At 48.1% G+C, this 14410-nt stretch overlaps 2 protein-coding genes across 7 annotated transcripts in view; one reads left to right on the top strand and one right to left on the bottom strand.

Annotated features, from left to right (window-relative positions):
* Positions 1-1138: 1138 nt before the first annotated feature.
* Positions 1139-14410, top strand: part of Ccpg1 (cell cycle progression 1) — a 24530-nt gene continuing 11258 nt past the window's right edge. For 2 of the 6 annotated variants that reach the window (XM_033765265.1, XM_033765268.1), the window contains exons 1-5: positions 6243-6311; positions 6931-7024; positions 9230-9285; positions 10396-10597; positions 13492-13587. In XM_033765265.1, coding sequence (XP_033621156.1) covers positions 6252-6311; positions 6931-7024; positions 9230-9285; positions 10396-10597; positions 13492-13587 — 508 coding nt within the window. In that variant the 5' untranslated portion in view covers positions 6243-6251. Of the gene's footprint in view, positions 1153-4756; positions 4776-6242; positions 6312-6930; positions 7025-9229; positions 9286-10395; positions 10598-13491; positions 13588-14410 lie in introns of those variants that run through there. The other 4 variants (XM_033765266.1, XM_033765264.1, XM_033765263.1 and 1 more) reach the window with 4 other exon arrangements.
* On the bottom strand, positions 8329-8746 carry LOC104851753 (cysteine-rich and transmembrane domain-containing protein 1-like). Its single transcript, XM_033765269.1, has one exon. It carries the CDS (start codon positions 8632-8634, stop codon positions 8344-8346), a length of 291 nt encoding a protein of 96 aa, XP_033621160.1. The 5' UTR covers positions 8635-8746; the 3' UTR covers positions 8329-8343.

Here is a 14410-nt window from a genome sequence, read left to right as displayed (position 1 = left end):
TATCTTCTCTCTTTTCCCTTCCTCCCTCCTGTCTGTCTGTCTTTTTCTTTCTGTACTTGGGGTTGAAGCCAAAGCCTTCACACGTGGGGCTTTATCTCAGTCCCTTTAAATTATTAAAATCTTATTTTGACATAGTTACGTGCTAAGTTGCTGAGACTGAATTTGAATTTGGCAGTCTTCAGCCTTGAGGAATGCTGGGATTATAGGTGTGGGTTATTTATTTGTTTTAGATGTGTGGGTTTAAATCTTTCTAGACTCCACATTTCTCAGCAGATTTTTTTTTTTTTAACACCTAGCTAGTGTGCATGATTTTCTTTCTTGAGTTCAGCTCAGGGGAAGGGACTTGGAAAGTGAAGCTGTATTAATTCATTTGCATTAAGCTATTAAAAATTGTTCCTAGAAAATAAGAGGGGTATGAGAAATAATTTAAAATCAGGTGAGGGAATAGTGCAGTTTTAAAGGTGGTTTCAGCGGGTGTGGTGGCACATGCCTATAATCCCAAAACGTCTGAGGCTTCAAGTTTGAGGCCAGCCTGAACTACACAGCAAGACCCTGTCTCAAACACCTGAGCAGCCAGGGATTTAGTTCAGTGGTGCTGCACCTGCCTGACAAGCACAAGGTTCCATTCTCCTGTACTAAAACAAAACCAAAAGACCCTAAACAAATAATGAAGACTAGTGGTCTTTTTCTTCTGGTGTGTTTTTGTGGTATTACAGAGTCAGCCCAGTGGCGTCTACCCATTTTCCGGATTTTGAGGCAGAGTCTCATGAAGTTGCCCAGGCTGGCCTGGAACTTGTGATTCTTCTGTTTCCATCTCCTTCAGCGCTGAGGAAGGAACCTGTTCTGTTTGCTAAACCACAGAACAGAAAGTGATCCTTTTTTGTTCCTGACCTGGAGGTTGAACCCAAGGACCCTGTGGATGCTGGGCACACACTCTGTACTTCTGTGGGAAATCATGCTCACAGTTCCAGGAGTGATTGTGCTTGAAGCTGTAAGTGATTTTTATTGTACCTATATTTTTTAAATTTTCTTTAGAAAAAAGACCTCAGGCAGGGCGTGGTGGTGCACACCTGTAATCCCAGCACCTGGGAGGCTGAGGCAGGAGGATCACTGTGAGTTTGAGACCAGCATGGGCTGCATGGTGAGTTCCAGGTCAGTCTCAAGTACATAGTGAGACCCTGTCTCAAAAACAAACAAAACAAACAGAAAGAAAAAAGACTTCATAAGAGACTGTAGTGCTTCCATTTGTGTGGACTCTTTGGTTTGATGCTTGAGTTAGAATGCAGGGCTTCACTAATGCTGACAACTGCTTCACCCCTAAGCTACATTCCCAGCTCTCTTTTATTTTTTATTTTTTTGGGTTTTTTGAGACAGGGTCTCACTATGTAGTTGAAACTGACTTGGAGCTCAGTATGTCGCCCAGGCTGGTCTCGAACTCACAGAGATCCTCCTTCCTTAGTCTCCCGAGTGCTGGGATTACAGGTGTGCGCTGCCATTCCTGGCCCTCTTTCATTTTTCAGACAAGCTGTCAGTAAATTTGTCAGTCTGGCCTCAGTCTACCTAGTAGCTGGGATTATCCATTAACTCCTAATAAACTATTTTGGTTTTGGGAGCAATGCTATTCATGTATTTTCTTTATAAAAATATTTTTATTCATGCATATTTGCAGTACATAATTATTACATTCATCTTAGGAAGTTGGTGCATTCTCATAATACCTGAAGTCTTTTTACATCTCCTCCTCTTCCTGTATTTTATTTTCTGAGATTGCCATCTCCAAATTTCTTTTTTTTTTTGTGTGCCAGGGCTTGAACTTGGGCCCTTGTGCTTGTGAGGCAGGCAGTGGAACCACTGAGCTAAATCCCTGGCTCTCCAAATTTCCTTTTCAATATTTTCTACTTTTTAATTTTGTATTTTGTGTACTGTGTTGGCTTAATACATTATTAGGCTTTGTGTTCATTCACAGGGCATAAGAAATCATAATTGCTTAATAAGTCTGACTTATTAGTTTATTCCGCGGTGCTGTTATCTAATATCGTATTTTTATTCAGGTTAAAAGCTTTTAAAAATTAGGTGAGTGTGAACTGCTGGAATCATAAGTGTAACTAACTGTTCAGCCATGGTGCTTTCAGCAAAAGCTACAGACTCATCTCACGGTGCAGAACTACCAGGCTGGGCTGTATGTTTGTGTGGTTAAGGAGAGGAAGTTGCCAAGTTATAGCAATTGCATATTCAAGAGTTTCCTTCCTGGTGTTCTACAGATTTTGCTGGGTTAAAACAGTTAAGAATATCAGTCTCTGGCTGGGCTGGGTGGTGCACCCTTTGTTTCCCTTTAATCCCAGCACTTTGAGGCAGAGGCTGGAGAATCTCCAAGTAGGATTCAGATGTTAATTTCACCGCTGTTGTAGTTTCGCGGTTGTTGAAGGTCAGAGTCAAGGTTAATTGAGATTTGTCAGCAGTCAGGGTGTTATGGCAGATACAGAGGTGATGGCTACTGGAGGGAATCACGATAGCCAGCTGGTGCCTCAGTACTCAGGAGCCCAGGGCAGGATCTCTGCAGGTTCAGGGCCAGGCTGAACTATAAGCGAGCCCTCCTGTCTCTGAACAACAGAATTGAGTCTAAAGGTCTTGTCCAGGGCTTTATACCAGATAAACTTGAACAAGTCGTCTGTCAGTTTGACTTCTGAGATGAAGTTTGTCCGTGTACTGTCTGAAGGGATACATCGGATTAATAATTGAAGAATTTAAAAAATAGCGTTAATGTATAGGAATCTAAACCTAGGATTTTTTGATGAGGTATTCAAAAATAAATAACATAAATTACTCTTATCATGTGAATCCAGAATGTTTTTCTGAAACACTTTTCCGAAAATAACACTTTTGGCTCATAGTGCCAGGATGCTGTGGGAAAGGGGCGTTGCCTCGGGTTCGGGGCCTCCCCCAGCCCCAGGTGGCATTGCATGCTGCTGTCACACTTACTGGGTGCTGTGGTGCCTGATGGGAGTCGCGTGGGCTCGTGGGTTCCTGGTGGCGCTGACCCCAGAGCAGCCTGCACTCCAGGCCTCAGGGCCGCTGTGCTTTGAGACTTCTAGGGCCGGGCTTCAGCTTTTGTTTCAATCCGGCATCTGCGGCTCGCAGCTGGCTGCCTTCCTCTTGCTCTCACTGGGACTTGGAGTTAATGCAGCGTTAAGTTTGAGGTCCCAGGTTCCGGGAGACACAGCTCCGGGGACGCAGGAGCTGCGGTGAGGAGTGGGCTGTGCCTCTCCTGGGGAGGGTGGGAGTGGACCCTGGTCTTGGTCAGGTCGAGGTGGCAGCGAGGGGAAGACCGCATGCTGGGGTTGGGGCTGGCACGACTGCGTGAAGCTGGATGGTGAACACAGGTGACATCTGCACGGACGACCAGGGTCAGTGCCACAGTAAAGCGGGTTGCTGTTCAGTCGTCCTGTGATCAGGCATGCTGTTGATTGAGACGGAGCCACTCCACGGCCAGGTGTGAATTGCTGATGGACCTGGTGTGTGAAGGTGGAGTTCCCTGTGCTATGGTCTCGGTGATCAAGGAGGAAACTGCAGCTGAGGAATCATGACTGCAACCATTCTGTAAGATCCAGCATTGGCCAGAATACAGGCGGCTGTTAACTGTGACCTGTCTCCCACAGGTATACACAGTTGCTCCCCTTTGACAGCCGGGCTCCTCAGTGCATTCGTTCTGCGGTCCCGACATCTGCCTCACACCCCCGTGCTGTGTTTGTATAATCATTAATCCAGGGCTCATGGCCTGAGCCCTCACAGTTAAGATCAGGTGGTCTTAAGCCAGGAGAGAGCCAAAGGTCCGTCCTGGCTCCCCAAGTAATAAATTATTGTTTGTTATTCTTTATTCCTTGTCCTTTGTATATTGTTATTTTTTGTACCAGGGCTCAAACTCAGGACCTTGGGCTTATGAGGCAGGTGTGGCAGCAATGAGCTAAATCCCAGCCCTCTGTGTTATTCTTTCATCACCTCTTATTCCCTCATCAGGTGACTGGACGTCCCCCAGGGACCGCTTGGGCTATAACTTGCACCGCCTCCGCCCCCGGAGCTGGGAGCACACCAGAGAGATGGCTGAGGACTTGGGCAGAGGAGGCACTTAGCTTCAACTGGCAGTGGATGCTTTAGTTTCCAATTTGAAGGGGTTGCCTTTTGGTGGGAACTTGTGAAGTAGTCGAGTACTGGCTTACTGCTCTTACTTAGCAGAAAATGTCGGTTTCCACAGCAGCCGTGTTGCTCTTTCTGAGAGTAGGTGGTGGGATTGTTCCTCCTTTCCCAGCTGCTGCTTTCGAGCTCCCTCGGAGAGTCCACTCCTGGGGACTGGGCACCTGCTTGCCCCAGCTGGGTTCTTCAAACTCTTAGAGGTGACTGGCAAGCAGGACAGCCACGGAACCCACGACTCTTGCACCCTTGCTCTGGGCTCAGCTCACCAGAAGTCCAGATAGCAAACTGGTGTTTACAGGGCTGGGTGTGGACTGGGCCTCCCCCTTAGCAGGCGGGCAGACAGGCACATACGTGGCCTCCTGTGTTTGAGACAGTGTCTCTTTAGCCAGTCCTGCTCCCTCAGCCTCAGAGTGCAGGAGATTACAGGCGGGGCGACCATGCCTGGTGTCCCCATCCCTTTAGGAAGGTTTTTGGAGAAGGGTCTTGCTAAATTAATTGCCTAGGCTGGGCTTGAACTTGTGCATTTCCTACCCAGGTCTCCTGAGTAGCTGGGATTGCAGGTGTGTGCCTCCAGCTGGCCCCAGATGGTAAGCAGTGTAGGCTGCTCAGCTAGCCGTTTGACGTGAAAACACCACACAGGGGATGCTTGGATGTGTGTTATTCACTGCACTCAACTGGGTTTTGCCTTTGCACTTAAATCTTTTTTTCCTAGCTGGGCCTGGTGGCACCTGCTTGTATCCTACTACTCTGATGAAAGAAAATTGTAAGTTCAGTCAGTGTGGACAATATGACTTAGCAAGGCCCCGTCTCATAAAAATTTAAAAGGGCTTGGGATGGAGCTCAGTGCAGAAGCTCTGGGTGCAACCTCCAGTACCACCAAAAATAAAAATAAAATTTCCCTGCTGACTCTACAAGTAATAGAGTTGAAAATTTACACACATAATTATATTGCAAATACTTTTTTTTTCCTGTATTGGGGATCGAACCTGGGGCCAGCCTACCACTGAGCTTCATTCCCAGCCCTTTTTATTATTGTGATGCAGAGTCTCACTGAGTTGCCAAGTTAGCTTCCAACTTATAAAATGTAATATGTTGTTTACAGATCAGTATAATAGGGTAATTAGGACTACAGAGGCTGAGGTACTGTAATTTGGTGGTAGTGCTTGCCTGGTATGCACAAGGTCCTGGGTTTGATCCCAAGCACTGTCAAGACTTAAGTGAGGTTTTATTATACCTTTGTGCATGGTGCTGACAGGTGAGCTCACAAACTCATGTTTGATTTTTTTTTGTTTTTGTTTTTGCTTTTGTTTTTTTGGATTGAACTCTGGACCTTGCACTTGTGAGGCAGGTGGTGGCACCACTGGGCCAGCATGTTTGATTTCTATTAAACTAATGAGGGCCCAACCAGTTTATATACCGATAAATTTATAAGATAACTTGAAGAAAACTTTTAGGACAAAACATTTTTTCTTCCCAGAACACATCCAAAAGACTGCAGAATGAATACTATGTAAAATGGTAACTAGTTTTCGTGTTTACAATTTCATTTCATCCTTTTTTTAGTACCAGGAATCAAAGTCAGGGGCTCACGCTAGCCAGGCAGGCGCTGTGCCACTGAGCTGCATTCCCTGTCCCAGGGTATATATTTTTTGGGGTGGGGGGGGTACAGGGCTAGAACTGAGGACCATAGGCTTGTGAGGAAGGTACGGTGCTACTGAGCTGAATTCCTAGCCCCACCAAGAGTATATTTTTACGACTGAATTAAAAGTTGCCAAATTTAAAAATTGAGCTCCCATAACGACAGCAATCCCACATCCTTGTTAAGGGGTCTCTGAGTGGCTGAGTTGATACCTGCTTGCGCTTCCCTGTCCTCAGCCTGCTCGTGCTGGTCACGTGCTGCGTGTCCTGCCATGGCCGGGGTGGGACTTGGGTGGGCAGGGTGCTGTCCTGGCTCTATCTGGAAGGTAGCGAGCCACTCGTTATATTCTGTCATCACCATTGCGCGTCCCGATGAGTTGTAAAGACATGTCCCACAGTCTGTGTTCTTGTTGTAGACCCGAGTGATGTCTGAGAATTCCAGCGACAGTGACTCCTCCTGCGGCTGGACCATCATCAGCCCTGAGGTACGCGCTGCCTCTCCATGTCTCTGCTTGCAGCAGCGTGCCTCTGCCAGGGACTGTTCTCATGCCGCTAAGCAAAGGCTCCGTTGTCTGTGTTTTGGACATATCCCATTAACATTAAGCAGTGCTGTGGCAGCTTTTCATGGATCAAGAACTTTCGCACTCCACATAGCTTTCCTGAGACCTGAGATGTCAGGCAGGTATACGTGGAGCTCATTATTGGGCAGGCCCGGGCCTTAACTGTGTTCTTGTGTAATTAAACACCCATGGAACAGACGTTTTACTCTCTTTTGGTTTTTTGAGACAGGTTCTCACCGTGTAGTTCAGGCTGGCTTTGAACTCACAATGTAACCTAGTCTGGCCTCGAATTTATGATCTTCCTGCCTCAGCCTCCCTGGAGTGCTGGGATGACAGGCATGAGCTGCCATGCCCGGCTCAAGGTTGTGCAATCAGGCGCTGCTTGCCGGCTGACTTGAGTCAGAATTTAAGCCTGTCTCCCATCACCCACCTCCCTGCCACAGCCCAGGCATTGGGGGGAAAGGAAGGGAGTGCGTCTGTGTGTGGGACGTCAACTCCTAGCAGCCTGGCTGTGAGCTAAGGACCAAGTGTTGTTCTTCCACAGGGCTCTGACCCAGAGATGCTGACATCCGTCCAGAGCGCAGACAGCTGCAAGCTGGGCCTGGAGGAGCTGCTGGAGCTGCACCCGAGGCCGGGAGGTGAGTGCTCTGCTTTCCTAAAGTGCGGCGTGCAGAGGGCACCTCTCCTTCTGTGGGTGCTCAGCCTGGGTCTCAGTTGCGTGTTTACTTCCTCATCTCACAGAGACTGCGCTGCCTGAGAAGCGGGGCTGGAAAACATTGTTCTGCGTGGCTTGCCTCCTTTCTGCGCCGCCGTTCCACCTGTGGCTGGGTGGGTGTGGGCCTGCGTGGGGCGCAGCTGGGTTGCCCCGCCGTGCCACGTGGCCAGTGCTCGCCCAAGCTGTGCGGTGCCCTGTCCGCCTCAGACCCAGACCTTCATTCACTGTTTCCTGTTCTCCGAAGAGGTCGGGTAACAGGAAAACATAGGTGTTCGTGACAGAGAGGGTGATGATAAGCAGGGGAAATGTGAAACCACCCCAGCCCTGTGCTGCTTTTATCTGGAAATAATCATTGACGTACAATGAATATTCTTTGCTTATGTTTATGTGTCTGTTATTTTGAATATTTTTTGGCATCTGATAAAATTTTGTACTTTTTTCACTAAAATTGTATTGTGAGCTCTGTTTACATTTTTTCTTGGAGATGATTATTACAAAATTACCTTTTTAAAGTCAGGCGTGGTGACATATGCCTGTGATCCCAGTACTTGGGAGGCTGAGGCAGGAGGATTGCTATGAGTTTGAGGCTAGCCTGGGCTGCATAGTGAGTTCAAGGTCAGCCTGAACTGCATAGTGAGGCCCTGTCTCCAAAAAGAAAAGAAAACCAAAATTACCCTTTGAGGTATTATTTTGGGTCTTCTTTCTTTCTGGTACCAAGAATTGAACTCAGGACTTGGCTTGCCAGGTAGATACAACACCACTGAGCTAAATCCCTGGCCCCATTTTTTGGCTTTTCTTGATTCTTTGTTAGTGTATGTGCTGCTGAAGCAAGCACTTGTTGATTCTTTTTTTTTTTTTTTTTTTTTTTTTTTTTTTTTTTTTTTTTTAATTTTGGACAAATTTATTGAAACATACAAGGTGTGAGCAGAGAAATCATTCAGTGGTGTCTTACATCTTGCCACTACTTTGTATATTTTTCAAATTATACATATATATTTTATAATTAAGCCTTTGGCCAAAAAAAAAAAGGAAAATCATTTAGCACATTTGTTACAGATCAATATGAAATGGATTCTGAACATTAAAAAGATTAAGTCACTGAATTAAACAGCAACAATGTAGAATCCCAGTGTTGAAGGTAGAGGTGCCTGTGCAGAGCTAGTCATTTGTTATAGCAATTGGAAGAGATGGGCAGGACACCTACAGAAGGAGGTGGCAGAGTTGGCAGGAGGACTGGGCTGATCAGGTGAGCATGGCACAACGGCAGCAGCAATAGAGAGCAGTCCAGCAGGCCGTGAGGCAGGTAGATGGGCCCAGGTCATCTCTTCTCTGGTCTTCTCCCACATACACGGTGGTCTCAGGAGGCTCTCCAGGTCCGCCTTGCCAGCCGTACTGTGGGTCTCCTTGGTAGGGGTACCCCTGAGGAGGTGGGTAGGGCCCCCCCATAGGCCCAGTTTCTGGTTGTGGATAAGGTAGGTATGGGGCTGTTGGGCCTGGGCCTGGATATGGTGGAGGGTTCTCTGGGTTCATCATAGTCCTCTCCGCCCCTCTCCACGAACCAGCTGGGTACTGGTCGGGTCTGGAACTGATGGAAACTGGACGAGCTAGCGCAGAAAGCACAGCACCTGCTGCGAGTTAGTGAAGAGCCACCCTCTTGATTCTTTTTTATAGTTGATTTCTTACTGTGAAGCATTTATAGGTTAAAGTCATAGTTTTGAATTCACATTAGCCACCACGGCCAGCCCTTACAATGGTAGTATCTTTGGGGCTTTTGAATGAACTTTTAAGAAGCCAAAAAATGTGTCAGCAGGGGTATAAGAATAGTGCTTCCAGAGTAACAGGTTGTTAGAAACATCTTGGAGTACTTTGATATCTCAAGGTAGAAATTTTACTCAGTCAGATGAACTTTGAGTTCGTGGCAGGTTCCAAATGAGTTCAGTTGAGTTCAGTCTAAAATTGTCCTCAATTTCAAATTACAAGCAGTAGAATGTTATAATTATATTTGACATTTCATGAGAGCCACGTGACCGGGGGTAGGCTCTTGTGTACCCTGATTGTATGTAGGCTGCAAAAAGTTGTCAGTGTTTTAAATAAAGAAATAATTGAATTGATGTTTGCTTTGCATCAGGGAGCAGCCAGGATGACACATCGCTCACGGGAGAAGCTGCAGGTCTGGCTGTTGAGGTAAGCTTGGGTTTTGCTCTGCATGTGTGATGCTGTGTTCTGTTTTCTAGATGAGCAGATTTTTAGAGAATACTAGTTGAAGCTTCCAATTTTAGCTGTGCCTTGTATTCCTACTTAAATTATAGCTACTTTTAACTGGAGGTGTGAGGGTGAAAGTCAGCTTCTGTTGGAGACCAGACCCAGGCCTCGTGCATGCCTGAGGCGGGCGAGAGCTAGTCCCCTGTCCCCAGACAGACCTGCCCGTTGTGGAGTCCTCCCCCCAGCGCCACATCCGCCCAGGTGTAGGTGCTTGGCTCAGCTGGGGAGGACGGTGTTCCCACAGCTTGCCTGCAGCACTTGTTACTGTCAACTCACCAGCCTGAGGCAGAGTCACCTGGTCATGGGGGAGGAAGCAGCCAGGAGAAACCCAGAGCACAGGGCTGGGGTGACACACTGGTGCCACAGTGGTGACTAGGGTCCAGCACAGGGGTTTCAGGGACGCATTCAGACCACGGCCCACCCACATCACTAGAGAAGGACCGGTCTTCTCCAGTTCCCTCAGAGTGGGATTATGCTGAGGTGCAGCCATGGAACTGGGAGAATGGGGAGCAAAAGTGGTCTGCACTGTCCATAGCCAGAGGAAGAAGGTGGTGGCTCATCCAGTTTGGGTTTTTTTGTGGTTGTTTTTTGTATTTTTTTGAGACAAGATTTCACTGTGTACTCCAGGTTGGCCTCAGACCTGCAGCGAGCGATCTTCCTGACTCAGCCTCCTGAGGGCTGGGATTACAGGCATGCACTACCATACCTGGCTCTGGTACATCGGGTTCTGAGAACATTTGCCAAGGAATTCCATAAGGTTTCCTAGCTAAAAGAAAAAGCACACGCTTGGCTAACCTTTTACTATGAAGTAGAAATCCTATCTTCGGCTTGGGGGAGTCTGCCAGGGCTAGAGTGTGTGCCCTGCATGTGCAAGGCCCACGGTTTCATCCCTAGAGCCGAAAAAATGAAACATCACATTTTCATTTTAACCTCAGATTACTGCACTACCAGGGATGTACTTTGAACTGCCTCGGAAACAGAATGCTCTTAAATAACCCTTGAGTTTAAACGTCTCTACCTCTGAATCTTTAGACAGAGGAGGAAAGGTCCCCTGAAGACAACGTCTGTTTTGGAGCTGCCAGCGATGACTCTGATATCGTCACCCTTGAGCCTCCTAAGTTAGAGGAGATTGGAAGCCAAGACACCATGATGGCTGAGGAGATGCGCGCTTCTGGGGACTTCAGCATGGGCTCCTCTTCCAGCAGCCAGTACACCTTCTGTGGGCCGGAAACCGGTGAGCCACGCCTTTCATACAGGGCTGGCTTTCTAACCCTTCCTCTCAGCTTCACAGCACACCTGGGCAAGCTCATGAGCTGTTTTGTCCAGGGACTGCCACACCCAGGGTCTCCCCAGGACGCAGGCTGTGAGTGCAGGGGCCGTTCTGCCGTGCCTGCTGGACAGCCCCAGCACAGGCCCTTCACTCCCAGGCAAGCGCCCGCAGCCAGCTGCATCCCTGCCCTCAGCGGAGTTTCTGGAGGAGGGTTGGAGAAAGCAGTCTCCAGTACTCAAGTGCGGTTGGCCTTTGGTATCTTTTGGAGTGGTAGATTGAGAGATTGTAATTAAATCAGAAGAATATTAAATATTTTGCTTACACTAGAACATACATGCTTTGTAGAACCAGTGAAATTCTTACTCAACTCTTTAAGATCTGTTCAATTATTAGTTTGTTTTTTTGTTGTTGTTGTTGTTGGTACCAGGGATCAAACATAGGACCTTGTGCTTGTGAGGCAAGCAGCGACACCACTGAGCTAAATCCCTGGCCCTGTTCCATTATTAGTAATTTGACAGATATTTGAGTACCTACCAATTACAGAATGGTTCAAGGATTGGTTAATAAGGCAGTTTCCCAGGCCAGGGATTTAGCTCGGTTCCATCTGTGTGCCTTGCAAGCGCAAGGACCCAAGTTCGATTCCCGGTACCAAAAAAAAATTAGGTAGTTTCCCAAAGATGCCCCTGATCTTTCTTTTTTATTTTAGGCTGTGTTATGACACTGTACCCAGTTTGAGTCAGTTTCTTTTTTTTTTGTTACCAGGGATCGAACTCAGGACCTTGCACTTGTGAGGCAGGCACTGCATCACTGAGCTACATCCTGACCTTGAGTCACTTTCTTAATGGCGTTTGTGTTCTTTGTTCAGATAGAATCATTTAGAGGTTATAGTGTGAGCTGCTGAGCTGATTTCCTTCCAAAAGTAACTTCCAAAGTTACTGTGGCTTTGTTTTGCTGCTCAGAAATGGGGTATTGTGTTCCCCAGGCTGTCCTTGAATACAGTCTTCCCTTCTGGCCTCCTGAGTTGCTGGGAGTACAGGTCTGTACCTTTCACAGTTCTTTTTCTTTTTTTTTTTTTTTTAAAACCTTTGTAGCACTGGGGAATTGGGTCCAGGGTCTTCACACTGAGCTACACTTCCAGACATTTTTATATTTTTTATTTTGAGACAGGGTCTCGCTGAGTTGCCAAGGCTTGGCTGGAACTTGGCACACTGCTGCTGTTTCCAGACATGTCCTCGTCCTCACTCGATGGGAGGAAACACAGGAGCATGTGGTATCTTTCACTCGACCGTCTCAGAATTTGCTGTTCTTCAGTACTTAACCTTTGGTAGCCAGAACAGATGGTAGAATTCTGTCCTTCTAGTGAAGCTAATTGAAAGCCAGCTAGAGATTCTTGCTAGCCCACTTAACCATGAGTTATCTTTGGTTAGTGATTGTGTAGAACTGAAAAATATTTTACTCCATGATTCAAATACTCCTGATGTTCCAGTGGTTGGAGAACTCTAGCTTGCTCAGAGCAGCATGCCTAGTTGATGGTCAGTTGGTGGCCACAGGGCTGGCTCTGAAAGGGCTCGCGTGTGTGTGTGTGTGCATGTGTACAGGCCACCTGTATGTGCTTTCCTGTCCCTAAGTGACGCGTGACCCCAGCGCTGTGCAGGCAGTTGGCATGCTGTTACTAGGGTGCTGCAAGGAAAAGAAGTGCTGAGGCTAGGTGTGTTTTCCCCTGAATACTTTGGTCTTTTGTTGACTGAATCCGGGGGTATGGGACTTGGCAGATTTGGGAGCTAACTGTATACAGTGGTACCTGGGTTCACAGACTTGATTCTTTCTACGAGTCTAGTCGCAAGCCAAAGTGTATGAGAGCCAAATCAAGTTTTCCTACAAGGTCAGCATTGAGCCTAACCGTTGAATTGGATGCTGTTCTCATCCTGCTCATGGGAATCATGGGAAGAATCGAGTTCGTGATCCATGGTATTGCTGTGTTTACTTGAGGGTGTGACATGAAAGGCAGTCAGTTTTAATGTTTTCTTGAGTTCCAGGTTTGTGCTGTGCCGCGTTCAGTCTCCCCGGTGCTCTGTCTGAGAACGGGGGTGCACCGTGCATTTCAACTCAGGTTAGGGTATGCTGAGGCCCGAGGGAGGATGAGCCTGCAGAGTGGCTGCCCACTGCCCGCTGTCTTCAGGGACCCGGACACCTCTGCACTCAGGTTTTTTCCTGTATCTGTCTTTTGAGTCAGAGTCTTACAGAATTGCACAGGCTGGACTGGAACTTGGTGACCCTCTTACTTCAGCTTCCCGTAGTGCTGTGTTTGGAGATGTGCGCCACCATTCCTGGCCTAGCTCTGTTCTGAATTCAGGTTTTTGGAAATTTTGAAGTTACAGTTGTATTTTATCATTAAGTGCATTTTTACCCATTTGTATCCTTTCCAGAGAAGTTGTTTCAGCAACCAAATGTTAAAAAATAAACAGATGAGACTGAGTGTGCTGTTGTGTCTGGCTTGTGGCCGCCCATGATCAGGTGCCAGTTTTTGTTTAGTTTGTTGATTTCCTGCTCCTGTTGCTTAGTCATTTGTTTCTCCCTTTTCTTCCTCGTCCATACAGGATTCCAGCCTCGTGATTTTCTCCTAAGCGCGTGTCTTACAGTAAGGGGCTTGGTAAGCAGGTGCCGCCTATTGCCTCCCAGGACCAGCATCTGCCTTCCAAAGGCAGAGCGAGCGAGCGGCTGAGAAGCGTGTGCTGTGTGTGTGTTCACTGGATCTTAGCACAGATGACAGTGTCAAGCTTTACAATGAGAATTCTGTTTTCATTTCTGTTCCTTACAATGAAGCTTCACACATCCTTTTTCCTGTTTGTGCACCAAAGCAGGGTGGTGGGCGAAGCTGTGGAAGATCCCTGTGTGCATAAGGGCGTGGGATGCCTGGCTCAGACGCCCCACTGCGGGCCAGCGCGCCCCGCAAGGTGCAGTGGCCCGGCCCGCAGCTCTTGGGCAGGCAGTGCCAAGTGTGCCTGGCCTCCACGGTTCCTGAGTGCTGGCGCTGCTTCTGCCTCGTGTGCTGAGTGGGGCGGGCGGATGCGAGCTGAGCCAGTTGCATGTCTGCGCTGCGTGCCTTTCGGATCACAGGACAAACTACTGTGAAGGTTCAAGGTCATGGTGTTTGACCTTGTAGGTATAGGCTAAGAAAGGTGGGGGCATCAGCTAGAGACACGAATGCATTGGCCAGGGTCAGGCTGGCATTGAGAATATCTAGTGAAGGCACCCTGTGTTAGGGCACCTGCAAAATTCTGTTGGAGGGATTTTGACATATGATTTGTGTAGTTTTTTTTCCGGTACCGGGGATTGCACTCCAGACCTTGCACTTGGTGAGGCAGGCGCAGTGCTACCGAGCTATATCCCCGGACCTGGTTCGCTTTTGTTTTTGTCTTAGGGTAATTCCCTGTCAGAAAGTCTGACTGCAGCACTCCAGACTCAGTTGTGAGTGCCTGTGGACTATGCAGTGATTTGTCCAAGAAGGGCAACCTTACACCTCAGGCGACAGCATCTTGGAAAAACTTGTGACCAAGCAGAGCCTGCTGCGCGTGCTGGCACAGGGTTCCAGGCCAAGGACCCCTCAGGCAGTGCCGCTCCGAGGCTGCCGTGTCCTGTCCTGTGCCGGGCCTGTGGCGCAGAGAGCCGCCCTCGCTGCGCTGGAGCATGGCGGAGCCCCGAAGCGCTGTGCAGAGCTCGGCTTAGGCTGCAGCCTCACCCTGGGCTATGCATTCTTCCTGGCCTGTGGGACCTGCC

The sequence above is a fragment of the Fukomys damarensis genome, unplaced genomic scaffold (assembly GCF_012274545.1).
Source record: "Fukomys damarensis isolate Sample0158 unplaced genomic scaffold, DMR_v1.0_HiC HiC_scaffold_17, whole genome shotgun sequence".
Lineage (NCBI taxonomy): Eukaryota > Metazoa > Chordata > Mammalia > Rodentia > Bathyergidae > Fukomys > Fukomys damarensis.
This window is presented reverse-complemented; position numbering and strand designations above follow the sequence as displayed.